At 51.4% G+C, this 27,923-nt stretch overlaps 1 protein-coding gene, 1 long non-coding RNA gene and 1 pseudogene across 2 annotated transcripts; 1 reads left to right on the top strand and 2 right to left on the bottom strand.

Moving 5' to 3' along the window:
- Nucleotides 1–3,476: 3,476 nt before the first annotated feature.
- LOC115600235 (zinc finger protein 3-like) lies at nucleotides 3,477–4,387 on the bottom strand. The gene has a single exon (XM_030468532.1). The coding sequence runs from the start codon at nucleotides 4,308–4,310 to the stop codon at nucleotides 3,714–3,716; it is 597 nt and encodes a 198-aa protein (XP_030324392.1). The 5' UTR covers nucleotides 4,311–4,387; the 3' UTR covers nucleotides 3,477–3,713.
- A 6,537-nt stretch (nucleotides 4,388–10,924) lies between these two features.
- On the bottom strand, nucleotides 10,925–20,551 carry LOC115600221 (annotated as a pseudogene).
- A 756-nt stretch (nucleotides 20,552–21,307) lies between these two features.
- LOC115600237 lies at nucleotides 21,308–23,333 on the top strand. Its single transcript, XR_003988866.1, has 3 exons — nucleotides 21,308–21,438; nucleotides 22,394–22,803; nucleotides 22,975–23,333. It is a non-coding gene; the product is annotated as an uncharacterized LOC115600237 (long non-coding RNA).
- The last annotated feature ends 4,590 nt before the right edge of the window (nucleotides 23,334–27,923 follow it).

Genomic DNA, 27,923 nt, shown 5'->3' with positions numbered 1-27,923 from the left:
GAGGCATGGACTTAAGTTGTGCCAGGGGAGTTTAGGTCATAAGGAATTCTTTAGTCGAGTCCTCATTGGAATGGGCTGCCCAGGGTAGTGGTGGATTCTCCGTCCCTGGAGATATTTAAAAAAAGACTGGATGTGGCACTCAGTGCCATGGTCTAGCAACCGCAACGGTGGTTCAAGGGTTGGACTCGATGATCTCTGAGGTCCCTTCCAACCCAGCCAATTCTATGATTCTATGATTCTATGATTCTATACCCAGGCTCTCTCCTGGCCAGCAGGGACTGCTGAGATCATCCCATCAGATAGAGCTGTCTCCAGCAGGAGTGCACCCTGTCCTGGGCTGTGCCTGCATGAAAGGCATCAACGAGCAGCAGAGCTCATCTGGAGAGAAATCTCAGAAGGACAAGTGCCAGTGTCTGCCCCTGCAGGGGACTCACCTGGGCCATGGCACAGGCTGGGGCTGCCTGGCTGGGAGCAGCCCCATGGGAAAGGTCTTGGTGGGCACTTGTCATGACCCGGGGAGGCACCCAGGGAGACACAGCTCGCACACCTTGTTTTCTGAACTCCTTCTCGGAGAGGAGCCAAGGTGCTGCTGGATCCAACCTGAGTGCCAGACCTGGCCCTGCTGGGCAGAGGGACTGAAACCATACGGTCCCAGGGTATGCTCAACAGCTCCTCTGACACCACTGACTGGTACAGAGGGAAAGGACTGAGGGTCACATTATCACTTAGAGGAGCAATTCTTTCTCTAGGAAAGAAACAAAACAGGCCTAACAAAATCAGACAAACAAACAGCGATAAGAGGAATCTCCTGGGGCATTCCTAAATCCCCAGCCCTGAGTAAGACTGAGTAGAGGGATGGGATCAGAAGCATCCATCCCAGACACTGAGGCACACACTCTTCTCAGACGACATCACCCTTAATCTGCCCATGAGGTTTTACCCATCCCAGCAAAACTCCAGACTGTACCAGGAGGAAGTTTCCACAAAGGTGGTCTGGGCAGTCCTTCTGGAGTGATCATGAGAAATACAAGTCTGGTCTGTCACATCCCTTCACACCCAGACAGTTCTATGACTTTGTGATGGAACTTCTCTTGGTAGTCCAAACCTCCACAAAGGTCACCTTGGAAGGTTCAGACTGGAGGGAAAGAACAAGAAGTCTCACCCAAAGGGTATCCTTTTGTTAGAGGTTTGCCCAGAGGGTTCTGGATCAGCCCAGGATTTTGTTTTCCACACAAAGCAAGGACAGAAAGTGGAACACCAGAGAAGATCTGGTAAAGTTGGGGGTGAGAGTTAGGTGGGAAAGCAGGAAGGGTGACAACAGCCTGAAGGGAAGGAACTGCAGGCATGGACAGTGTAGGACAGCCTGCAGGAGAGGTGGCCAAGGGCTCTGTCAAGGAGTGAGGTCATTGTCCCCTTGGCCACCTGGAGGTTCCAGGGTGCTCAAACCTCACTCAGGGCAGCTGCTCAATTGAGTGGCCAAGCACAGCCCTGTGGGGCTACAGCAAATGTCAGGGCACTCCAGCACAACCACCTGCTGCTGGCACAACAGCACAGGACTGTTGGGAGTTTTTGGAAGAAAGCGACATGTGAGCAATCCTGACTATTTAGCTTTAGCCAGAGGGAGCTAAGGGCCTTGAGGCCCAGCTGCAAGGTTATTAAAAGATCAGCTTTGTGCAAAAAGATAAGGGAGTTGGCAGCAGAAAAGAAGAATAACAGGATGGGAAAGCCTCGCATAGACAGCACATAAACAGTTGTATTTAACCAGTTCTGAGCCCCTGAGAAGAAGAAAGTTACAGCAGATAAAAACTTGCAAACAGGATGCCTGCGATCAGCAAAGCAGGACAAGGACGATAAGCAGCACCCAATCACAACGCAACAACAGGTGTGTGGACAGCAAAACACAGCCAATCAACATGAGCCACAAAGATGCCAAGACCGTATAAACGTAACGCTTTGCTTAATAAAATCGAGCTTTGTTGCTAACTCATATTGAGTCGTCTCTCTGCTCTGCAAGCCCACCTCCGCAAATGGTGACCCTGACGTGGTCAGCTATTTGGCTATCCACAAGAGCGACGACTGGAGGAAAGGCTGGTGGCACTGAAGAAGATTGATAAAAAAGAAGAAGAAGAAAAAGGGAGCAGCTGCCCTCCGAGTGCCGGTGAGTTCAACTTCCCTATTGAGATATGGAAAAGGAAGCAACGATCTCATTATACTCTCTAAGAGAGGGATTCTAGTAATTCGAAAACAAGCTCCATGTGCTGATCAAGTGGGCTAGAGAGAGAGCCCTGATCCCCACTGTTGGTATAGCTGTCGAGCTGGAAATGTGGAAAGAAATTGGAAAGTCCTTGTGGTATGAAATTAGCAAAGGATCTAAGGAGGCTGGAAAATTAGCCATGTTGTGGAGGCTGATTCGCGACAAAATGCTCAAAATATGGACCTGACCTCTGAACAGTTATTTGAGACACCTAAAATACCCCCACCAGCACCTGCAGGGACAATACTGATCCAAGCTCAGCAAACTGTGCAATTTGACCCTGGGGGTTGGATGAAAAGTAAAAATGGGACTGAGAAGCAAAACCAGAAGCGACTGAAAACACCACCAGAATCATTGGAGACCCAGAGGGAGAGAAGCCGGAGAACACAGGTGAGGAATCATGGAATGCAGACTCCCCCCTCGCGCCCACCTGCCGCAGCTCCCGGCTGCTCTGCCATTGCTGCCTTCCTCTCCACCTCCACCTCCACTGCCTGATTTATTTTTATTGACCTCAGATGCCATCAATTAATCCTCTGCTTCACCTGTCAACACCATCAGTGCCTGCTATAGAGCAACAACCAAGGAAAGAACTGGGACTCAGAGACAAGCAACGAAGGGAACTGCTGAAGAAACTGAAAGAACTGGAGACCAAGGATAAGTATACCTCTGAAAAAAACTCCTAGTTTTTGCTCCAGGGAACATTTCAAACAACCCAGGGGCACTAATCCATTTTTACCCCCTGACCCATTCCCTATTCCTGTTCCTACTTACCCCTTCCCTATTCCTGCTCCTACTTCCCTTAACATTCAGCTCTACCTCCTACCTCTCCAGTCATTGTGCTGGAAGCTGCTTTATCCCCACCTCAGGGTGGGAGAAAGGGGTTCTGGGGAGGGGGTCCCAACCTCAGAGAACCCAAAGCATTCTCCAACCCTTTGCACCCCAACAGCCATGAGGGATTGCTCCATGTACATGTGTAAAATTCTATTGAGTATTTATTAATAAAAACAACCAAGTGATATCAAACCTCAGCCTAGTGTGCCCCCACCCAGATTTGCAGCCACAACCATCTGGCCAATGAAGTTTAATCTGTGACTATAAATGTTCTCAAAAAAGCCTATTTAAAAAGGGTTCTTTTCACCTCAAAATGACAATCCCAGATTATCGCTCCCGTTTTCTTTCGAAGTCCTGCTGCAAAGTCATAATAAAATGCTTCATATGGGTGCCTGTCCCTGCCATGTCCCCTGAGGAGTTTGTCATAGTGATAATCACTTCCTTGCTTTGCCTTATATGGTAAAAAACCCCACCAGCTTAAAGATGTCACAGCATTGAAACTCTAAAGCTTGGAAAATGTGGTGACCTTGACCATGCCCCTTCATTTCTGGTGATGGCTGAGGTGGGTCTGGTGATGAGAGATGAGACTGTAGCTCTGGTAAAAACTCTTCCCACACTGGGAGCAGCTTTAGGGTTGTTCACCCCTATGGAGTCGCTGATGTCTCAACAAGTGGGAGCTTTGCCTGAAGCTCTTGGAGCAGTGGGGACACGAGTAGGGTTTCTCTCCTGTGTGGATGAGACAATGCCTGATGAGCACAGAGGTCCTGGAAAAGCTCTTCCCACAGTCAGGACACTTGTAGGGACGTTCACCCCTATGGATCCGTAGGTGTTGGGTGAGACCCCAGCTGGCTGTGAAGCCCTTCCCACACTGGGGACACGTGTAGGGTTTTTCCTCAGTGTGGACGTGTTGGTGATCTATCCAAGAGGTGCTACTACTGAGGGCTTTCCCACAGTGAGTGCAGGGATACAACTTCTCTCCCGTGTGGATGTGGCGATGTTTTGATAAATTGGAGATCTGGGTAAACTCCTTCCCACACTCCAGACACTTATAGGGTTTCTCTCCTGTGTGGACGCGGAGATGCTGTGACAAATTGGAACTCCGGGTAAACTCCTTCCCACACTCAGAACATTTAAAGGGTTTCTCACCTGTATGGATCCGCTGATGCTGAATAAAATTCCATCTCCTGCTAAAACCTTTCCCACAGTCAGGGCAGGTGTAGGACATGGTGCCTGTGTGAGGGTTGGACCAGATCCGAGCTGTCACTAAACCGTCTCCCACAGTCAGGACATCTCTGGGGTCTCTCACCCCAACGGATTTTCTGATGGTGGAGATGGGCCTAAACCTTTTCACATGTTCCTCAACAATGCCACGTATTTCTCTGGATGGATTCAGTGATGTTTCACCAACGTCACACTTTGACCAAAAGCTTCCTGTCCTTGGTGCACTCAGGGAGATTTTTGCCCAGATGGAGTCACCCTGTGCCTATGAAAGAAGCCATAGTGTGGTGACAAAGTAAGGCTGGGCTTTTGTGTGGTGGTGGCAACCAAAACGTGTATCAAACTTACTATGGGTGAAAATGGAGTGTGAGGTGGAATAGGGAGGTTAACCATAGAGCTGGAAACCCTTTGATCATCCTTTATCTTTAGGAGCTACACTGGCAACCAAAACCCAAAGGGGCCATTGTATGGGAGAGAGGGTGCTGGGGTTTTGAGCCACTCCTGACTTGAGCTGTGATGACACAATTGTACTGATGCTGCAAGAGGCAATTTAGGACCCCCCCATTGCTGTCTTAAGCCCCTGGGGTGATTTCGGGGTCTTATATCTCAATCAACCACTTCGGTATGAGTTTGTGTTCCAAGTCATGGTACCAAATCCCACCAAGACCTTGGGATTCCCCTATCACACCCATATGCAGGATGAGCTGCAATCCACTGGGATGAGTTGGGGTCTCCTGAGATATTTTGGGAGCCCCAGATTGTGGCGCCTCAGCCCTGCGGGTTATCAAGTCCCCTGGAAGGATTACTGGATTGCCATTTTTAACGCTGGCTCCAGGGTGATTTGAGGATCCCCAGTTGCAGCCCCCAGACCCTTGGGATGACTTGGGATTACCCAGGATGACCCTGTCACAGCCCTGCCCACCAGAATGTTTTGGGCTCCTCCCAAATTACTTGGAGAGAGAGAAAATCACAGCTCCTCCATCCTCCAGAAGAGTTGGGATGTGGCCAATCCCACCACCCTCACCCCAGGGATAAGTTTAGATTTCCCCCTCTCACCCTTCCTTCCCTCCCCCATCTTGTGCTGCTCACCCCCAGTTTGGGCAGTACTGGGATAACCACCCCCCTCCCATCACCTTCCAGTACCTGCAGGGGGGGCACAGCCCAGGCTGGTGGGGAGGGAGGGGCGATGCTCTGGCGGTCATCAGTTGGGGGGTCCTGCTGCGGGACGGGGGGTGTGGGTGCAGCCCCGGGGTGGTGGAGCAACACCTCCGGGACCTGCAGCGCGATCGCAGGAAGCGGCGGGAAGAGGAAGAAAAGGTGGGGAGGGGCCTCGGGGGGGAGGGACCTGACCTGAGGGTGAGGTTGGAAGTTGGCGGGGGGGTGGGGAGGGGACGGGACACCAGGGTTGGGGACATCAGGCTTGTGGCATGGGCAGGGGGAGGGGACACATCACAGCTGGGTGGTGCTGACCCAACCTCAACTCAAAGCCTGCGGGCCCTGGAGATAAGAGGCTGTTAATCCACTGCTTTCAGCTTTAAACTCAGGGGGACAATGACCAACCCAGTGGGTACTGCCCTGAAGGTTCTTCATTTTCATTTCACACTCAGCTTGTTCCTCTTCATAGAAGTGAATTAATTCTAAAATAATTTTTCTCTTCACAGAACCTCGAGTTTTGGGAGGCTGCAGACTATGTGAGAGCAACGGAGAGCAGAAGTGCTGTGTTTGGTTCTCCACAGTCTCAGAATCAGCTCCTCAGACACCCAGAGCTTTTTCCAGCTGAGCTACTTGAGCATTTCAAGCACACCCAATCCAAACACAGCTCTCACAGCAGCCACAGTGCCTCTGCCATCAACGTCTTCAACATCAGCATCAGTGTTGGGAGTTTTTAGAAGAAAACAGACATGTGAGCAATCCTGACTATTTAGCTTTAGCCAGAGTGATCTAAGGGCCTTGAGGCCCAGCTGCAAGGTTATTAAAAGATCAGCTATGTTATAAAATGTTGTGGATTGTTTATTAAACTGTTATATGTGTTAAAAAATCATTTATTAAAGTATTGTAGTAAGCTGTTTTGGATAGTGGGTGGAGCATTAAGATCACGGCCTAGTGACGTAGTTGTTAAGAGGCAGAGGCAGAAGAGGAGACCCCTGGTAACAACTGGAACATGCGCAGTACATCAAGAAGAGAAATGTAACAAGAAGAGGAGTCTTTAAAAGGCCTGCCGTGAGAAAAGTGGGTGTGGCAGTAGGAGGCAAGTCTGGTTAGAACAGACCCCCCTGTCACCCAGCGCTGTTTTGCTCAATATTCTACTTGCTATAATTGAATAAATTTTAATTTGGTTTTTTTATAAAACGAAGAGTACATGGTCAATTTATTACATAAAGAAGAACCCAGACCCCTAGCAACACTGCACCCATGCACAGAACGAACACGGCCGAAACTCGTGGCACCAGCAGGTGGTGGACTATAAAAACGAGAAGAGCCGAAGCCGTGGCGCGCGATCTTGGTCGAACAAGGGCTCCTGTGCGCCCAGCGCTGTTTTTTGCTTGTTGTTGCTTGCTAATAAATTCTAATTGATTTTAATTGGCGTGTCCTGGTCAATTTTTAGGACCCAATTTATAACAATGCCAAAGGCATTGCGTCTTCTGTGGTCCCTGTATAAAGGAGTCCTCACAACAGAAGGCAGTTTGAGAGGTTTGGGTTTTTTGGTTTTTGTTTTTTTTTTTTCTTTTGTAGCTCCCCCCATCTCCTCTGGGGAGTGTTCTAGAGTATTAGAACCCCTCAGCATTGCTGCAGCACTCAGGCAGAACAGAGTGAGCAAAGAGCTTTGCCTGCAGCTGCATGCAGAGAAGGGGGAGCTGGGCTGTGTCTCTGTCTCTCCCTGCTGAGAGCAGAGGGACCCAGCTCAGAGCACTCAGTGTCTGACCCTTTCTCAAGGTCTCAGCACCCCGTTTCCAGCCCAGGACACACCAGGCTCATTGTGCCCCCTGGAAGGCAGCTCCCAGCTTGGAGAGACACCCCTAGGAGACAGCCCAGGGATGGAATAAGGGCATCTGATGAAGGGAGGTCAGCTCCCTGCCCAGCCTCACTCAGACTGCACTGCCCAGAGCTTCCCAGGGCAGAGCACAGCTGGACACCTCCTTGCCTGAAAACATCTGCATGGGAGGAGCCACAAGAGCTGTGCCTGCTGCTGAAACTCCCGCTCCCAGCCTGACATCAACAGCAAGAGCAGCTGAGGGGGGCATGGAGAGAGGCAGTGGAAAGGCACTCAGGAAAGCCTTTCCCTCCCCCAGCCCTGCACAACCCCTCCCAGATGGTGATAATGCCTGGCAGGCACCTCCAGCCCCTGGGCAGGGGGAGGTGGGCACATGGCAGCACAGATGCACTTCCCCTCTCCTGTGAGCAGATGGACGAGGAGGTGCCCAACAACCCAGACCCCATGGGCTGGCTGAGGGCTGTGCTGTCACACAGACCCTGATGAACCTGGGAAGGAGATGCTGGATGTAGGGTGGTGGAGCATGAAGACACCTGAAAACTGAGAAGGTTCCCAAAAAAACAGAAGGTGAAGGTGTAGGTAATCACAGCCCCTAATCCCAACTCCACAGCTGAGGTTCCCTCCAACCCTGCAAAGAAATAGAATTGCAGCCTGAGGAAAGACAAACTTCCCAGCAGAAATCAGTGCCCTGACTGTGCTTATGAAAATCCCTTCAGAAATATTCTGATGTGGATCCGAGAGCAGTGCTGTCCCACAGAACAGTCACAAAACCAGAAGGACCCCGCCCTGTGCTCCCTGTCTCCTGCTGGGCACAGATTCTGCCAGCACCAGGGAGCTCCCTGAGCAGGCTGAGACCTGCCCCTGGCAGGCAGGCAGCAGAGTCCCTGCCCCAGCACACAGCCCCTGGGCAGCAGGACCCTGCTCTGAAGGACAGCCCTGGGCACCCCTGCCTGCACACACTCCCTCAGCCCCTGCAGCCATCCCCAGCAGAAGGCAGCCCCATGGCCTCTCCCTCTGACGCTGCTCCAGGACAGCCCTGCTCTGCCAAACCTTTTCCTCCTGCCCACCAAAATCCTCCCCAAGGATCCCAGCAGCTGTGGCACAGGCTGCCAGCTGGAGAAGGAAGACCCCCTCCAGGAAGCCCAGCTTCACTGCCCTGCAGCCAGAGACTCACCATGGCAGAGGCTGGGAAGATTTCTCTCTCCCCCAGCCCAGGCAGCTCTCAGCTCCCCTCCCAGCCCAGGCTGCCTTTCTCCTCTCTCTCCCTCCTCTCTCTCCCCTGCCCTGCTGCCTGCAGGCAGTGCCCTCAGCCCTGCTGCGCTCTGCAGAGGAGCTGCTCCTGCCCAGAGCTCTCTCTCTGCAGCACTCTCTGCTTGCCAGCAGCTCTCTCAGGCTCAGGAGCCCGGCCCAGCAGCACAGGACCAGCGCCAGACTTTGCCACTTGCTCAACTCTCTCGGAGCTCCCTCCAGCTCTCCCTGGGGCTCCCCAGGAACCCAATGGGACACACACTGAAGTCATCAGTGCTCATGTGCCCTCCCTCCCTCCTTTCCAGCACAGCCAGTTCCCCTCTAGAGACACAACCTCTGCTTCTCCCACTCTCCCACTGGACACCCAGGCAGTGCCAGGGGGAATCTCCTTTCCTTCCTCTGCCCACGCAAGCCACGGGTGACACTGGAGGTGCCAGGGATGCTCCAACCTCAGTCAGGGCAGCTGCTCAATTGAGTGACCAAGCACAGCCCTGTGGGGCTACAGGAAATGTCAGGGCACTCCAGCACAACCACCTGCTGCTGGCACAACAGCACAGGACTGTCACATCCCATGGCCCGACCCAGACAACAGCCAAAGGAGATTCCATCTCCCAGCCCAGAGTTTCCCTCTGAGGGAAAAGTTGCCCTCTGAGGGTAAACAACCTCCTGACAACATCCAAATACCCCCTGGTCAGATTAAGATGAAATGACACTCAAGGTCTTTTTCTCTACAGTCATAATATCAGTTCTCTTCCTCTAACAAAGTTTATTTTCAAGCAAGTTTTAGGGAACGCAAATTCATTGAAAGTTAGGTAAGAATATATAGATAATAAAAGCACAAAAGTAGATACTTCAATGTTCAGGCTGTGCAGTCACAAAGGCTGATTGCTTGGATCACAAAAACCACATTCTCAAATGACATCTCAACAATCCAATTCCCCCACCCCATGAGTCCAAACCTCACAAGGCATGATGATATCATAAGGCAATATCATAAGGCAATGATATCATGATGGCTACAAGCTCAGCATCTTCACTCCAGCTTCTTCAGTTCAGGCAGTGGTGATATGTATGATGTGCTGAGTCCTTGTTATTCAAGCAGTGTCACCTCCAAAGCTAAGGGTTCTGTAGCAACACCCTTGGCACTTGATGTACCTGTCAATTAAGTTCTCCAAAAGCATTTCTAATTCCATTGTTCAAGAGGTGCACTTTACAAATTGATGTGTTTTACGGTAGGGCACTCCAAATCAGAGAACTTTAGGTGGCATTACATGGAGTAACATTATGTATAATGATCAGAACTATGTATAATGATCAGAAACTTCACAACAGTAGAGCATAAGAAAACCAAATAGGAATGGAAATTTTACACAAATGCAGCAGAATTACAAATACAAAAAGAACTTGTAACTAATTTTGTCTCAGTTTTGGTCATTCTGTAGATTTGGAAACCTTCATGTATCCCATAATCTGCTCTTATGGATGACTTTTCTATAGTAATTACATTCCAATGCCACGTATACACATCCCTATCTATATTAGTCAGCTATTAAAATTCCATGAGACTCCCTTAAACTATTGCTTATACATTTCTACTACTTCTATACTTCTATTTCCGTAAAATCATTGAATATATATGTCTTTAAACTACTTTTATACCTGTAGAACTGCTGCTTCACAAGAAATCAATGAAGCAAGCAAAATGTTCTGGTCCTTTTCAGCCAGATTCTTGTCTTCTGAGCTCTCACCAAACAGTTCAATCCTCTTGAAAAAAACTCCAAGTTGTAAGTCTCTTATTTCATGAGACAACTGACAGAAGCCTTACTGCAGGCTGCTCGAGGTGTCCCATCACATCACCCATGGTCTCACAGAGGTTTCAGGAGAGCTCATCAAGCATCCCTCCTGACAGGCAAAGAGCAGTAACGCTCCTCTGAAGAGCTGTGCCAGCTCCTGGAGTCTACAGGTGTCTACAAGGTGGTGAAGGGTCTGGAGAACAAGTGCTCTGAGGAGAGACTGAGGGAATTGGGAATGTGCAGTTTGGAGAAGATGAGGCTGAGAGGAGAGCTGCTTGCTCTCTACATCTCCCTGAAAGGAGGTTGTGTTGAGGTGGGTGCTGGCCTCTTCTCTAAAGTGACCAGTGAGAGGAAAAGAGGACATGGCCCGAAGTTGCACCAGAGGAGGTTTAAGAGGAAGAATTTCTCTACTGAGAGAGTAGTTAGGTGTTGAAATGTTCAGCCCAGGAAGGTGGTGGAACCACCATCCCTGGAAGGATTTAAAACCGTGTAGTAGAGATGATCCTGCTCTGTTGCTGTCAGCATTGTCCTGCAGTCTGCTGCCTCCCTCTTCTACTGCTCCCTCAGCTGCACTCCCAGCCTGCTGTGCAGGAAAAGTGTCCAGGATCTCATCCTGCCACATCCCTTTAGGAGGGTGTCATAATTGGAAATACTTTTCTGTTTTTATCTTATTTGGAAAAAAGCCTTCTTGACACTGAAACAAATATTAAAAGTCAAATTTTGGATGGAACATGAAGTGGTTCTTCAGCTGACTCCATTTTGTTGTCCTGAAGAAGCTGAAGAAATCATCATTGGTGTGATGGAGCTTGGAAAACAAGGTTAACTTGACCCTTCATACTTGGTGATGGCTGTGATGGGTCAGGTAATGACAGATGCAATCAAATTTCCAGTAAAATCTCCTCTTGCACTGGGAGGAGCTTTAATGTTTTTCACTGGTATGGACACGTTGATGGGTTTTCAAATTGAAACTATAAGAGAAGCTCTTCCCACAGTCAGGACACTTGTAGGGACGTTCACCCGTATGGATCTGTAGGTGTTGGGTGAGATTTGATCTTGTTGCGAAGCCCTTCCCACACTGAGTACAGGTGTAAGGACGTTCACCCGTATGGATCCGTAGGTGTCGGGTGAGATTTGGCCTCGTTGTAAAGCCCTTCCCACACTGGGGACATGTGTAGGGTTTTTCCTCAGTGTGGACATGTTGGTGATTAATCCAAGAGGTGCTGTTGTTGAAGGCTTTCCCACAGTGACTGCAGGGATACAACTTCTCTCCTGTGTGGATGCGGTGATGGTGTGATAATGCAGAGCTATGGGTAAACTCCTTCCCACACTCCAGACACTTATAGGGTCTCTCTCCCGTGTGCATGCGGTGATGCCGTGATAAATGGGAACTCTGGGTAAACTCCTTCCCACACTCCAGACACTTATAGGGTCTCTCTCCAGTGTGGATGCGGCGATGCTGTGATAAACTGGAACTATGGGTAAACCGCTTCCCACACTCAGAACATTTAAAGGGCTTCTCACCCGTATGGATCCGTTGATGCAGGATAAAAGCTGATCTCCTGCTAAAACCTTTCCCGCAGTCAGGGCAGGTGTAGGACATGGTGCCTGTGTGATGGTGTCACCGTTGGACGAGATCCGATCTGTCACTAAACCGTCTCCTGCAGTCAGGACTTCTCTGGGGTCTCTCACCCTGATGGATTTTCTGATGATGGAGATGAGCTGAGCAGATCCTAAACCTTCTCCTGCATTGCTCACTGATGTCAAACTTTTCTCCTGCATGGATTTCAATGATTTTCAAAATTACACTTAGACCAAAATCTTTTCTATCCTTACAACACCCAGGGAGGTCTTTTCCCTGATGGAGTCATCCCATGTTTGAGAAAGAAGCCATAGTATGGTGACAAAATAGGGTTTGAGCTTTTTTTGTGTTGGTGGCAGCCAAAACCTACATCAAACATACTGTAGGTAAAAATGGACTGTGAGGTGGAATAGGGAGGTTACCCATAGAGTTGGACACCCACTGATCAACCTTTACTTCATCTTTAGGAGGTACACTGACACCCAAAACCCAAAGGGGTCATTGCATGGGGCAGGGAGTGCTAGGGTTTTGAGCCACTCCTGGCTTGAGCTGTGATGACCCAATTGTGCTGACACTGCAAGAGGTAATTTAGGACGCCCTCATTGCTGTCTTAAACCCCTGGGATGATTCAGGGGTTTATATCTCACCCAACCACTTCGATATGAGTTTGAGTCTCCTGTCATGGTAACAAATCCCACCATGGCCTATAGGATTCCCCTCCTGCACCCACATGCAGGATGAGCCGCCATCCAATGGGATGCGTTGGGGTCTCCTGAGGGAGTCCCCGATTGTGGCTTCCAAGCCCTGGGGTTACCAAGTCCCCTGGAAGGATTCCGGACTTGCCATCCTTATCCCTGGCTCAAGGGTGATTTCAGGGTCCCCAGTTGCAAACCCCAAACCCTTGGGATGACTTTGGGGTCCCCTATCACAGCCCTGCCCACCAGTATTTATTGGGCTCCCCCCATATTATTTTGACGGAGCTAAAATCACAGCTCTTCCACCCTCCAGACGAGTTGGAGGGTGTCCAGTCCCACCACCCTCATCACAGGGATAAATTTAGTTTCCCCCTCCCCATCTTGTGCTGCTCACCCCAACTTTGGGCAGTACTGGGATACAAACCCCCTCCCATTACCTCCCATCACCTCCCGCTACTGGCAAAGCAGACACAGACCAGGGTGGTGGGGGGCGAGGGGGGCAATGCTCTGGTTGTCACCAGTTAGGGGGTCCCAGCTGTGGGGCAGGGGTGTGGGTGCAGCCCGGGGCGGTGGAGCAAAACCTCCAGGGAGCTGCAGCGCAATCCTGCTCCTTTTGCCATGCATGGTCACCCATCTGGGGCTCTGAGCTCCCTCTGCCCCCCAGGAGCTCCTGTGCCCTTCAGAGGGGCTGGGGCTGTGCTGGGACTGCCCAGAGCAGCCTGGGCTGGGCACTGGTGTGGGGCCAGAAGCAACTGGGCTGTGCTGGGAGAGAGGGCAGGGGAGGTGGGAGAGCCTGGAGGGAGCTGTTCTGGGCTGGCAAGTGAAACCCTGGCAGAGAAAGCCATGGGTGTCCTCCATTGAGGCTGAGTCTTTCTGACAGAGCATCTGACAAGTGCCAGTGTCTGCCCCTGCAGGGGACTCACCCGGGCCATGGCACAGGCTGGGGCTGCCTGGCTGGGAGCAGCCCCGTGGGAAAGGTCTTGGTGGGCACTTGTCATGACCCGGGGAGGGCACCCAGGGAGACACAGCTCGCACCCCTTGCTTTCTGAACTCCTTAGAGAGGAGCCAAGGTGCTGCTGGATCCAACCTGAGTGCCACACCTGGCCCTGCTGGGCAGAGGGACTGAAACCATACAGTCCCAGAAAATGCTCAACAGCTCCTCTGACACCACTGACTGGTACAGAGTGAAAGGACTGAGGGTCACATTATCACTTAGAGGAGCAATTCTTTCTCTAGGAAAGAAACAAAACAGGCCTAACAAAATCAGACAAACAAACAGCGATAAGAGGAATGTCCTGGGGCATTCCTGAACCCCCAGCCCTGAGTAAGACTGAGCAGAGGGATGGGATCAGAAGCACCCATCCAGGACACTGAGGCAAACATTCTTCTCAGATGACATCACCCTTTATCTGAACTTGAGTTTTTATCCGTCCCAACAAAACTCCAGACTGTACCATGAGGAAGTTTCCACAAAGTTGGTCTGGGCAGTCCTTTTGGAGTGATCATGAGAAATACAAGTCTGGTCTGTCACATCCCTTCACACCCAGACAGTTCCATGACTTTATGATGGAACTTCTCTTGGTAGTCCAAGACCTGGGGTTGTAAGCCCCTCCTGGCTTGAGTTGGGATCACTCCTTTGCACTTACACTCCACCAGATATTTTACTTCTCCCCTATTCCTGCCAACAACCCTTGGGGTGATTTAGGGGTCATTTCGTACCACCAGACATCTCTGCTATGATTTTGTGTTCCTCATTGCGGCACCAAATCCCCACCATGACCTGGGGGTTCCCCCATCACACCCACATCCAGGATCAGCTGTCATCCACTGGGATGAGTTGGGGTCTCCTGGGATGTTTGTGGGTCCCTGATTGTGGCTCCTGAGCCCTGAGGTTATTAAGCCCCCTGGAAGGATTCTGGCGTTGCCATGGTTACCCCTGGCTCCAGGGTGATTTCAGGGTCCCCACACCCTGGGGATGACTTGGGGGTCCCTATAACAACCCCCACCCCATGGTGAGTTGGGAGTCCCTGGATGATGTGGGGGGAGACCCAACCACAGCTCCTCCACCCTCCCTATTGGCTGGTGGTCACCATTCCCCCCACCCTCACCCCGGGGAGAAGTTTCAGGCTCAGTTTGTTTCTGGTCCTGGGACAGAATTCACTCTCAAATCATTGTTTTCTGTTCAGAGCACCTGGAGTTTGGGGAGGCTGCAGACTCCAACTCTGTGGGTGCACGGGAGGTCAGCAGTGTTGTGTTGGGTTCTCCCCAGCTCTGGAATCCTCTGGGATCCACAGGGACCATGGGCTCCAGGCCAGGGCAGCTGCTCCGACCTGGCCAAGCCCAGTCTTCCACACCAGGAGCACCAACACCCTCCCTGCAGAGCAGGAAGGTGGAGGAGATGACCTTTGAAGGTCCCTTCCAGCCCAAAGCAGTAGGGATCACAACTGGGATGTTACTGGTGTGTCACTGGTGGCCCCCCAAGGCCCAGTGCCCCAGGCTGGAGGCACGGAAGAGGTGTGACTGGAATGTTACTGGTCCGAACCTCCTTAATACCCTGGGAGGACATTGGGAGGGACTGGGAGGGAAATGGGGGAGACTGGGAGGCAGTGGGAGGGGATGGGAGGAACTGGGAGGGGGTCGGGGGGCACTGGAAGGGACTGGGAGGTTATATGGGGGGACTGGGAGAAGGTAGAGGGGACTGGGAGAGACTGAGGGGGTGCTGGGACGGGACTGGGAGGAACTGGGAGGGACTGGAAGGGTATTGAGAGGAGCTGAAAGATAACGGGAGGGCACTGGTAGGGGATCGGGAGCACTGGGAGGGACCTGGGGGGGATCTGGGGTCCAGGGGGGTTCCGGGAGGTTTTAGCGGCCGCTCTTTTACCTCTCTCCTCCCACGCCGCTTCCGTCGCAGCCGCCGTGACGTCATAGAACGCCGGACGGCGCGCAAAAGCTGATGGGAAATGTAGTCCGGAATCGCCAATGACTGACCCGACCCGAAACACCGCAGAAACGACCCAAAATCCCCCCCAAATCGCCCTGAAATGCCCCAAACTGGAGCCCAGCCGGCACGGAACCGCCAGGAAGCACCAAATAGCCACCAAAGGAACACAGAAAAAGGGATTTTGGGGTAAAAATTCGAGGATTTGCGGTTGAAAAGCGGGCTTAGGGGCTGACAAATGGGCATTTGGGGTAAAAAACGAAGGGATTTGGGGTGGAAAAGGGAGATTTGGGGTCTAAAAGGGTTTTTTTTTGGTAAAAGCTCAACGATTTAGGGTGTAACATGTAGGATTTGGGATCAGAAATGGGCATTTTTACATAAAAACGAAGGGGTTTAGGGTCGAAAAGATGTATTTGGAGATGAAAAGAGGGTTGGGCAGGCAGTCCGGAGTGGCTCAGGCATTTCCTGGAAATCTGTGCTTGATGCTGGTCCTGCTCTGCCTCGGCTCCCGCTCACCATCGGGACATTCCTCTGTCTCCATTGTGACCCTGAACAGGGAGCCCTGAGAACTCAGGTGGCAATGCTGAGGTGCAGGGGCTGTGCTGCTGCAGGGAGGCAGCCCCAACGCACCCAGAAATTGAAGGCGAGGAGGGAAAGATGGTCAGCAAATGATCATCACCCCTTTCCTTTTCCCTTCCTTCCCCTGCTACATCACTTTTCCTCATTTGGCTTAGATGGCTCAGGTACCTCGTCTCTGGAATTCAGTTTTCCCTGCTTTTCTCTCCCAAGTGCACACTATTTGTAACTCTGCTGCCTAGCAGACCCTTCACAGCACCTTCAACAGCTCAGCTGGAAACTCCTGGAAATTCTTATTCGGTGGAAAGAGATGGACGCTTCAGAGACAGAGTTGCTTCATTAGGAAAAAGGTCTTTCAGGGAGTTGTGACCCCTGGTCCTGCTTAGTGTCCTTACTTCTGCATTCCCCTAAAGGCCTTTTCAGCACGGTGGAACTTTTCTCTCTCTCTCCCATTTTTCTGTTCCTTGAAAGCAGAATTTGTCTAATTCCTGTTCTGGGTGCTACTGAGAATAACATCATGTGTCTTAAGCTAAATGTGAGCAACTGAACATTCTCTTTCAATCCACAGAAACAGGCACAGCACTGTGGACACTCTTGTCTCCAATCAGAGGAGATCTAGTCTTCTAAGAAGAGCAGTTTGGCCTTCTCAGAGGACCTGTTCTTGTCCTTTCACTAAGAATGGAGTCCTTAAACAAAGTGTGAATTTATCCCGATGAGTTAGTGACTTCTGCCCAATTCTTTGTACAACAAACACAAATGCATGCTCAGGTACTCCACCTGCCAAGCAGGGAAAAAAAAGTCCTACAGCACTTTGTGGAGAAAGAGGAATGGGACAACTGCATATCACCAGTGGAGTTCCTCCTCTTCCTGGGACTGAGTGGTGTCCCCAGTCTTCAGGTGCCTCTCTTTCTCCTCTCTCTCATGATTTACCTGGTGATGATGTTTGGCAGCCTCCTCGTTGTTGTGCACCAGTGGCAGGTCAGCATCTTCACACGCCCATGTACTTCTTCCTGGAGAATTTCTCCAGTATGCAAATCTGCTATACCTCCACTATCCTGCCCAGGCTACTGGCCAGCTTCCTAACCAGGGACAGAACAATTCCTGCTCAAGGCTGCATGACACACTTCTTTTTCTTTGGCTGTTTTGCAGGTACTGAGTGATATCTGCTGGGTACCATGTCTGATGATCAAGACATGGCCATATGTCAACCCCTGATCTACACAAGCCTCATGGAGGGGAAAGTCTGTCTTCAGCTGGTGGCTGGCCCTTGGCTAGCAGGATTACTGATGGCTACCAGAGTCACTGGGCATTTCTCGAGGTTACAGTTCTGTGGTCCCAATGAAATGAATCACTTCTTCCGAGGTTTTGCCCCATTGCTGGAGCTTGCCTGCAGTGACACCAGGGTGCTCAGACTGGTTACCTTCCTAATCTGTGTCCTGGATGTAGTCTTCCTCTCTCTGTTCCCATTGGGATCCTACATCCGCATCATAGCTGCCATCCTGAGGCTCCAACCACCATGGGGAGGCAGAAGGCCTTTTCCCCCTGCTCATCTCACTTCATTATGGGCAGTGTTTTCTACAGCACCCCCAACGTTGTCTACATGGTACCCAGGACAACCCCACTGAGACAGCTCAACAAAGTGCTCTTCTGTTTCTACACCATCCTCACGCCCATGGTCCATCCCCTCCTCTACAGCCTGGGGAGCAGGGAAGTCAAGAGGGCTCTTGGGAATGCACTCAGAAAAAACATGGCCTGAATTCACTGAGAGCTCATACTGGTTGTGATCCCCCAGAAAAGAACAGGTTGTGGTTGAGTCAAGTGTGGACAAATTTTAAGTGTGGACAAAAAAAATAATTTGTCCATCTGGTATAACGTTACAAGTGCAGAATCTTGCAGGTGACCTATTGGACTGCTCAGTGACCTACTGAGCTGCTTGGATCCCCACAAGTCCATGGGACCAGATGGGATCCACCCAAGGGTGATGAGGGAGCTGGCAGAAGAGCTGGCCAAGCCTCTCTCTGTCATCTACCAACACTCCTGGCTCACTGGGGACATCCCAGATAATTAGGAGTTGGCGAATGTCAGCCCAATCCACAAAAAGGGCCAGAAGGAGAACCCGGAAAACTACAGGCCTGCCTAGTTGGCCTTGGCAGTGTCTTGTTTTTTAAAAGCAAGATCTGTACTTACAAGACAGAAGATGTTCACACTGCTTTAGTGGGAAGTTACAGGAATTAATCCCGCCAGGAGTTAACCCTGTCAGGGTCTTTCTCTTTTTTTTGCCTAAGAAAGAAACTTTGTTTAAAAGAAGAGCCTTCGCTGGATTAAATTGATTAAAATGAAACCGAACAAAATATCTGTCTGCTGTCCCTGCTCAGTGTATCAGGAATGAATGGGAAGTGAAACCCCCTACCGGGGTGCAGCAGCCCTGGGAAGGCTGCTCTGTGCCTGGAGCAGTCAGAGCTCTTGAGGAGCACAAGGGCCAGGGCTGTTGTGCTGGGCTGGGCAGAGGGGATGGTCCCGAGGGGCTGCAGAGCTCTGTGGATCTCCTGGAGAGGAGAGCAGGGGACACAGGGTGCCTCCTGCTCCTTCTGCCATGCATGGTCACCCATCTGGGGCTCTGAGCTCTCTCTGCCCTCCAGGAGCTGCTGTGCCCTTCAGAGGGGCTGGGGCTGTGCTGGGACTGCCCAGAGCAGCCTGGGCTGGGCACTGGTGTGGGGCCAGCAGCAACTGGGCTGTGCTGGGAGAGAGGGGAGGGGAGGTGGGAGAGCCTGGAAGGAGCTGTTCTGGGCTGGCAAGTGAAACCCTGGCAGAGAAAGCCATGGGTGTCGTCCATTGAGGCTGAGTCCTTCTGACAGAGCATCTCCATCCTCCTGCTGGGCTCAGTGTCTGCATACGGGGAACTCCCAGCCCTACCCAGGCTCTCTCCTGGCCAGCAGGGACTGCTGAGATCATCCCATCAGATAGAGCTGTCTCCAGTAGGAGTGCACCCTGTCCTGGGCTGTGCCTGCATGAAAGGCATCAAGGAGCAGCAGAGCTCATCTGGAGAGAAATCTCAGAAGGACAAGTGCCAGTGTCTGCCCCTGCAGGGGACTCACCCGGGCCATGGCACAGGCTGGGGCTGCCTGGCTGGGAGCGGCCCCTGGGAAAGGTCTTGGTGGGCACTTGTCATGACCCGGGGAGGGCACCCAGGGAGACACAGCTCGCACCCCCTTGCTTTCTGAACTCCTTCTCAGAGAGGAGCCAAGGTGCTGCTGGATCCAACCTGAGTGCCAGACCTGGCCCTGCTGGGCAGAGGGACTGAAACCATACGGTCCCAGAAAATGCTCAACAGCTCCTCTGACACCACTGACTGGTACAGAGGGAAAGGACTGAGGGTCACATTATCACTTAGAGGAGCAATTCTTTCTCTAGGAAAGAAACAAAACAGGCCTAACAAAATCAGACAAACAAACAGCGATAAGAGGAATGTCCTGGGGCATTCCTAAATCCCCAGCCCTGAGTAAGACTGAGCAGAGGGATGGGATCAGAAGCACCCATCCAGGACACTGAGGCACACACTCTTCTCAGAAGACATCACCCTTAATCTGCCCATGAGGTTTTACCCATCCCAGGAAAACTCCAGACTGTACCATGAGGAAGTTCCCACAAAGGTGGTCTGGGCAGTCCTTCTGGAGTGATCATGAGAAATACAAGTCTGGTCTGTCACATCCCTTCACACCCAGACAGTTCTATGACTTTATGATGGAACTTCTCTTGGTAGTCCAAGACCTGGGGTTGTGAGCCCCTCCTGGCTTGAGTTGGGATCACTCCTTTGCACTTACACTCCACCAGATATTTTACTTCTCCCCTATTCCTGCCAACAACCCTTGGGGTGATTTAGGGGTCATTTCGTACCACCAGACATCTCTGCTATGATTTTGTGTTCCCCATTGTGGCACCAAATCCCCACCATGACCTGGGGGTTCCCCCATCACACCCACATCCAGGATCAGCTGTCATCTACTGGGATGAGTTGGGGTCTCCTGGGAGGTTTTTGGGTCCCTGATTGTGGCTCCTGAGCCCTGAGGTTATTAAGCCCCCTGGAAGGATTCTGGGGTTGCCATGGTTACCCCTGGCTCCAAGGTGATTTCAGGGTCCCCAATTGCAGCCCCACACCCTGGGGATGACTTGGGGGTCCCTATCACAGCCCCCACCCCACGATGAGTTGCGATTCCCTGGATGATGTGGGGGGAGACCCAACCACAGCTCCTCCACCCTCCCTATTGGGTGGTGGTCACCATTCCCCACGCCCTCACCCCGGGGAGAAGCTTCAGGCTCAGTTTGTTTCTGGTCCTGGGACAGAATTCACTCTCAAATCATTGTTTTCTGTTCAGAGCACCTGGAGTTTTGGGAGGCTGCAGACTCCAACTCTGTGGGTGCACGGGAGGTCAGCAGTGTTGTGTTGGGTTCTCCCCAGCTCTGGAATCCTCTGGGATCCACAGGGACCATGGGCTCCAGGCCAGGGCAGCTGCTCCGACCTGGCCAAGCCCAGTCTTCCACACCAGGAGCACCAACACCCTCCCTGCAGAGCAGGAAGGTGGAGGAGATGACCTTTGAAGGTCCCTTCCAGCCCAAAGCAGTAGGGATCACAACTGGGATGTTACTGGTGTGTCACTGGTGGCCCCCCAAGGCCCAGTGCCCCAGGCTGGAGGCACGGAAGAGGTGTGACTGGAATGTTACTGGTCCGAACCTCCTTAATACACTGGGAGGACATTGGGAGGGACTGGGAGGGAAATGGGGGAGACTGGGAGGCAGTGGGAGGGGATGGGAGGAACTGGGAGGGGATCGGGGGGCACTGGAAGGGACTGGGAGGTTATATGGGGGGACTGGGAGAAGGTAGAGGGAACTGGGAGAGACTGAGGGGGTGCTGGGACGGGACTGGGAGGAACTGGGAGGGACTGGAAGGGTATTGAGAGGAGCTGAAAGGCAACGGGAGGGCACTGGGAGGGGATCGGGAGCACTGGGAGGGACCTGGGGGGGATCTGGGGTCCAGGGGGGTTCCGGGAGGTTTTAGCGGCCGCTCTTTTACCTCTCTCCTCCCACGCGGCTTCCGTCGCAGCCGCCGTGACGTCATAGAACGCCGGACGGCGCGCAAAAGCTGATGGGAAATGTAGTCCAGAATCGCCAAGGACTGACCCGACCCGAAACACCGCAGAAACGACCCAAAATCCCCCCCAAATCGCCCTGAAATGCCCCGAACTGGAGCCCAGCCAGCACGGAACGGCCAGGAAGCACCAAATAGCCACCAAAGGAACACAGAAAAAGGGATTTTGGGGTAAAAATTCGAGGATTTGCGGTTGAAAAGCGGGCTTAGGGGCTGACAAATGGGCATTCGGGGTAAAAAACGAAGGGATTTGGGGTGGAAAAGGGAGATTTGGGGTCTAAAAGGGTTTTTTTTTGGTAAAAGCTCAACGATTTAGGGTGTAACGTGTAGGATTTGGGATCAGAAATGGGCATTTTTTCATAAAAACGAAGGGGTTTAGGGTCGAAAAGATGTATTTGGAGATGAAAAGAGGGTTGGGCAGGCAGTCCGGAGTGGCTCAGGCATTTCCTGGAAATCTGTGCTTGATGCTGGTCCTGCTCTGCCTCGGCTCCCGCTCACCATCGGGACATTCCTCTGTCTCCATTGTGACCCTGAACAGGGAGCCCTGAGAACTCAGGTGGCAATGCTGAGGTGCAGGGGCTGTGCTGCTGCAGGGAGGCAGCCCCAACGCACCCAGAAATTGAAGGCGAGGAGGGAAAGATGGTCAGCAAATGATTATCACCCCTTTCCTTTTCCCTTCCTTCCCCTGCTACATCACTTTTCCTCATTTGGCTTAGATGGCTCAGGTACCTCGTCTCTGGAATTCAGTTTTCCCTGCTTTTCTCTCCCAAGTGCACACTATTTGTAACTCTGCTGCCTAGCAGACCCTTCACAGCACCTTCAACAGCTCAGCTGGAAACTCCTGGAAATTCTTATTTGGTGGAAAGAGATGGACTCTTCAGAGACAGAGTTGCTTCATTAGGAAAAAGGTCTTTCAGGGAGTTGTGACCCCTGGTCCTGCTTAGTGTCCTTACTTCTGCATTCCCCTAAAGGCCTTTTCAGCACGGTGGAACTTTTCTCTCTCTCTCCCATTTTTCTGTTCCTTGAAAGCAGAATTTGTCTAATTCCTGTTCTGGGTGCTACTGAGAATAACATCATGTGTCTTAAGCTAAATGTGAGCAACTGAACATTCTCTTTCAATCCATAGAAACAGGCACAGCACTGTGGACACTCTTGTCTCCAATCAGAGAAGATCTAGTCTTCTAAGAAGAGCAGTTTGGCCTTCTCAGAGGAGCTGTTCCTGTCCTTTCACTGAGAATGGAGTCCTTAAACAAAGTGTGAATTCATCCCGATGAGTTAGTGACTTCTGCCCAATTCTTTGTACAACAAACACAAATGCATGCTCAGGTACTCCACCTGCCAAGCAGGGAAAAAAAAGTCCTACAGCACTTTGTGGAGAAAGAGGAATGGGACAACTGCATATCACCAGTGGAGTTCCTCCTCCTCCTGGGACTGAGTGGTGTCCCCAGTCTTCAGGTGCCTCTCTTTCTCCTCTCTCTCATGATTTACCTGGTGATGATGTTTGGCAGCCTCCTCGTTGTTGTGCACCAGTGGCAGGTCAGCATCTTCACACGCCCATGTACTTCTTCCTGGAGAATTTCTCCAGTATGCAAATCTGCTATACCTCCACTATCCTGCCCAGGCTGCTGGCCAGCTTCCTAACCAGGGACAGAACAATTCCTGCTCAAGGCTGCATGACACACTTCTTCTTCTTTGGCTGTTTTGCAGGTACTGGGTGATATCTGCTGGGCACCATGTCTGATGATCAAGACATGGCCATATGTCAACCCCTGATCTACACAAGCCTCATGGAGGGGAAAGTCTGTCTTCAGCTGGTGGCTGGCCCTTGGCTAGGAGGATTACTGATGGCTACCAGAGTCACTGGGCATTTCTCGAGGTTACAGTTCTGTGGTCCCAATGAAATGAATCACTTCTTCCATGGTTTTGCCCCGTTGCTGGAGCTTGCCTGCAGTGACACCAGGGTGCTCAGACTGGTTACCTTCCTAATCTGTGTCCTGGATGTAGTCTTCCTCTCTCTGTTCCCATTGGGATCCTACATCCGCATCATAGCTGCCATCCTGAGGCTCTAACCACCATGGGGAGGCAGAAGGCCTTTTCCCCCTGCTCATCTCACTTCATTATGGGCAGTGTTTTCTACAGCACCCCCAACGTTGTCTACATGGTACCCAGGACAACCCCACTGAGACAGCTCAACAAAGTGCTCTTCTGTTTCTACACCGTCCTCACGCCCATGGTCCATCCCCTCCTCTACAGCCTGGGGAGCAGGGAAGTCAAGAGGGCTCTTGGGAATGCACTCAGAAAAAACATGGCCTGAATTCATTGAGAGCTCATACTAGTTGTGATCCCCCAGAAAAGAACAGGTTGTGGTTGAGTCAAGTGTGGACAAATTTTAAGTGTGGACAAAAAAAATAATTTGTCCATCTGGTATCATGTTACAAGTGCAGAATCTTGCAGGTGACCTATTGGACTGCTCAGTGACCTACTGAGCTGCTTGGATCCCCACAAGTCCATGGGACCAGATGGGATCCACCCAAGGGTGATGAGGGAGCTGGCAGAAGAGCTGGCCAAGCCTCTCTCTGTCATCTACCAACACTCCTGGCTCACTGGGGACATCCCAGATGATTAGGAGTTGGCGAATGTCAGCCCAATCCACAAAAAGGGCCAGAAGGAGAACCCGGAAAACTACAGGCCTGCCTAGTTGGCCTTGGCAGTGTCTTGTTTTTTAAAAGCAAGATCTGTACTTACAAGACAGAAGATGTTCACACTGCTTTAGTGGGAAGTTACAGGAATTAATCCCGCCAGGAGTTAACCCTGTCAGGGTCTTTCTCTTTTTTTTGCCTAAGAAAGAAACTTTGTTTAAAAGAAGAGCCTTCGCTGGATTAAAGTGATTAAAATAAAACTGAACAAAATATCTGTCTGCTGTCCCTGCTCAGTGTATCAGGAATGAATGGAAAGTGAAAGCCTCTCCCTGGCTGCAGCAGCCCTGGGAAGGCTGCTCTGTGCCTGGAGCAGTCAGAGCTCTTGAGGAGCACAAGGGCCAGGGCTGTTGTGCAGGGCTGGGCAGAGGGGATGGCCCCAAGGGGCTGCAGAGCTCTGCGGATCTCCTGGAGAGGAGAGCAGGGGACACAGGGTGCCTCCTGCTCCTTCTGCCATGCATGGTCACCCATCTGGGGCTCTGAGCTCTCTCTGCCCTCCAGGAGCTGCTGTGCCCTTCAGAGGGGCTGGGGCTGTGCTGGGACTGCCCAGAGCAGCCTGGGCTGAGCACTGGTGTGGGGCCAGCAGCAACTGGGCTGTGCTGGGAGAGAAAGGAGGGGAGGTGGGAGAGCCTGGAAGGAGCTGTTCTGGGCAGGAAAGTGAAACCCTGGCAGAGAAAGCCATGGGTGTCGTCCATTGAGGCTGAGTCCTTCTGACAGAGCATCTCCATCCTCCTGCTGGGCTCAGTGTCTGCATACAGGGAACTCCCAGCCCTACCCAGGCTCTCTCCTGGCCAGCAGGGACTGCTGAGGCCATCCCATCAGATAGAGCTGTCTCCAGTAGGAGTGCACCCTGTCCTGGGCTGTGCCTGCATGAAAGGCATCAAGGAGCAGCAGAGCTCATCTGGAGAGAAATCTCAGAAGGACAAGTGCCAGTGTCTGCCCCTGCAGGGGACTCACCCGGGCCATGGCACAGGCTGGGGCTGCCTGGCTGGGAGCAGCCCCATGGGAAAGGTCTTGGTGGGCACTTGTCATGACCCGGGGAGGGCACCCAGGGAGACACAGCTCGCACACCTTGTTTTCTGAACTCCTTCTCGGAGAGGAGCCAAGGTGCTGCTGGATCCAACCTGAGTGCCAGACCTGGCCCTGCTGGGCAGAGGGACTGAAACCATACGGTCCCAGAAAATGCTCAACAGCTCCTCTGACACCACTGACTGGTACAGAGGGAAAGGACTGAGGGTCACATTATCACTTAGATGAGAAATTCTTTCTCTAGGAAAGAAACAAAACAGGCCTAACAAAATCAGACAAACAAACAGCGATAAGAGGAATCTCCTGGGGCATTCCTAAATCCCCAGCCCAGAGCAAGACTGAGTAGAGGGATGGGATCAGAAGCATCCATCCCAGACACTGAGGCACACACTCTTCTCAGACGACATCACCCTTAATCTGCCCATGAGTTTTTACCCATCCCAGCAAAACTCCAGACTGTACCAGGAGGAAGTTCCCACAAAGGTGGTCTGGGCAGTCCTTCTGGAGTGATCATGAGAAATACAAGTCTGGTCTGTCACATCCCTTCACACCCAGACAGTTCTATGACTTTGTGATGGAACTTCTCTTGGTAGTCCAAAACCTCCACAAAGGTCACCTTGGAAGGTTCAGACTGGAGGGAAAGAACAAGAAGTCTCACCCAAAGGGTATCCTTTTGTTAGAGGTTTGCCCAGAGGGGTTCTGGATCAGCCCAGGATTTTGTTTTCCACACAAAGCCAAGGACAGAAAGTGGGACACCAGAGAAGATCTGGTAAAGTTGGGGTGAGAGTTAGGTGGGAAAGCAGGAAGGGTGACAACAGCCTGAAGGGAAGGAACTGCAGGCATGGACAGTGTAGGACAGCCTGCAGGAGAGGTGGCCAAGGGCTCTGTCAAGGAGTGAGGTCATTGTCCCCTTGGCCACCTGGAGGTTCCAGGGGTGCTCAAACCTCACTCAGGGCAGCTGCTCAATTGAGTGGCCAAGCACAGCCCTGTGGGGCTACAGCAAATGTCAGGGCACTCCAGCACAACCACCTGCTGCTGGCACAACAGCACAGGACTGTTGGGAGTTTTTGGAAGAAAGCGGACATGTGAGCAATCCTGACTATTTAGCTTTAGCCAGAGGGAGCTAAGGGCCTTGAGGCTCAGCTGCAATGTTATTAAAAGATCAGCTTTGTGCAAAAAGATAAGGGAGTTGGCAGCAGAAAAGAAGAATAACAGGATGGGAAAGCATCACATAGACAGCACATAAACAGTTGTATTTAACCAGTTCTGAGCCCTTGAGAAGAAGAAAGTTACGGCAGATAAAAACTTGCAAACAGGATGCCTGCGATCAGTAAAGCAGGACAAGGACGATAAGCAGCACCCAATCACAACGCAACAACAGGTGTGTGGACAGCAAAACACAGCCAATCAACATGAGCCACAAAGATGCCAAGACCGTATAAACGTAACGCTTAGCTTAATAAAATCGAGCTTTGTTGCTAACTCATATTGAGTCGTCTCTTTGCTCTGCAAGCCCACCTCCGCAAATGGTGACCCTGACGTGGTCAGCTATTTGGCTATCCACAAGAGCGATGACTGGAGGAAAGGCTGGTGGCACTGAAGAAGATTGATAAAAAAGAAGAAGAAGAAAAAGGGAGCAGCTGCCCTCCGAGTGCCGGTGAGTTCAACTTCCCTATTGAGATATGGAAAAGGAAGCAACGATCTCATTATACTCTCTAAGAGAGGGATTCCTAGTAATTCGAAACAGCTCCATGTGCTGATCAAGTGGGCTAGAGAGAGAGCCCTGATCCCCACTGTTGGTATAGCTGTCGAGCTGGAAATGTGGAAAGAAATTGGAAAGTCCTTGTGGTATGAAATTAGCAAAGGATCTAAGCAGGCTGGAAAATTAGCCATGTTGTGGAGGCTGATTCGCGACAAAATGCTCAAAATATGGACCTGACCTCTGAACAGTTATTTGAGACACCTAAAATACCCCCACCAGCACCTGCAGGGACAATACTGATCCAAGCTCAGCAAACTGTGCAATTTGACCCTGGGGGTTGGATGAAAAGTAAAAATGGGACTGAGAAGCAAAACCAGAAGCGACTGAAAACACCACCAGAATCATTGGAGACCCAGAGGGAGAGAAGCCGGAGAACACAGGTGAGGAATCATGGAATGCAGACTCCCCCCTCGCGCCCACCTGCCGCAGCTCCCGGCTGCTCTGCCATTGCTGCCTTCCTCTCCACCTCCACTGCCTGATTTATTTTTATTGACCTCAGATGCCATCAATTAATCCTCTGCTTCACCTGTCAACACCATCAGTGCCTGCTATAGAGCAACAACCAAGGAAAGAACTGGGACTCAGAGACAAGCAACAAAGGGAACTGCTGAAGAAACTGAAAGAACTGGAGACCAAGGATAAGTATACCTCTGAAAAAAACTCCTAGTTTTTGCTCCAGGGAACATTTCAAACAACCCAGGGGCACTAATCCATTTTTACCCCCTGACCCATTCCCTATTCCTGTTCCTACTTACCCGTTCCCTATTCCTGCTCCTACTTCCCTTAACATTCAGCTCTACCTCCTACCTCTCCAGTCATTGTGCTGGAAGCTGCTTTATCCCCACCTCAGGGTGGGAGAAAGGGGGTTCTGGGGAGCGGGTCCCAACCTCAGAGAACCCAAAGCATTCTCCAACCCTTTGCACCCCAACAGCCATGAGGGATTGCTCCATGTACATGTGTAAAATTCTATTGAGTATTTATTAATAAAAACAACCAAGTGATATCAAACCTCAGCCTAGTGTGCCCCCACCCAGATTTGCAGCCACAACCATCTGGCCAATGAAGTTTAATTTGTGACTATAAATGTTCTCAAAAAAGCCTATTTAAAAAGCGTTCTTTTCACCTCAAAATGACAATCCCAGATTATCGCTCCCATTTTCTTTCGAAGT

The sequence above is a fragment of the Calypte anna genome, unplaced genomic scaffold, assembly GCF_003957555.1.
Source record: "Calypte anna isolate BGI_N300 unplaced genomic scaffold, bCalAnn1_v1.p scaffold_147_arrow_ctg1, whole genome shotgun sequence".
In the NCBI taxonomy this organism is placed as follows: Eukaryota; Metazoa; Chordata; class Aves; order Apodiformes; family Trochilidae; genus Calypte; species Calypte anna.
This window is presented reverse-complemented; position numbering and strand designations above follow the sequence as displayed.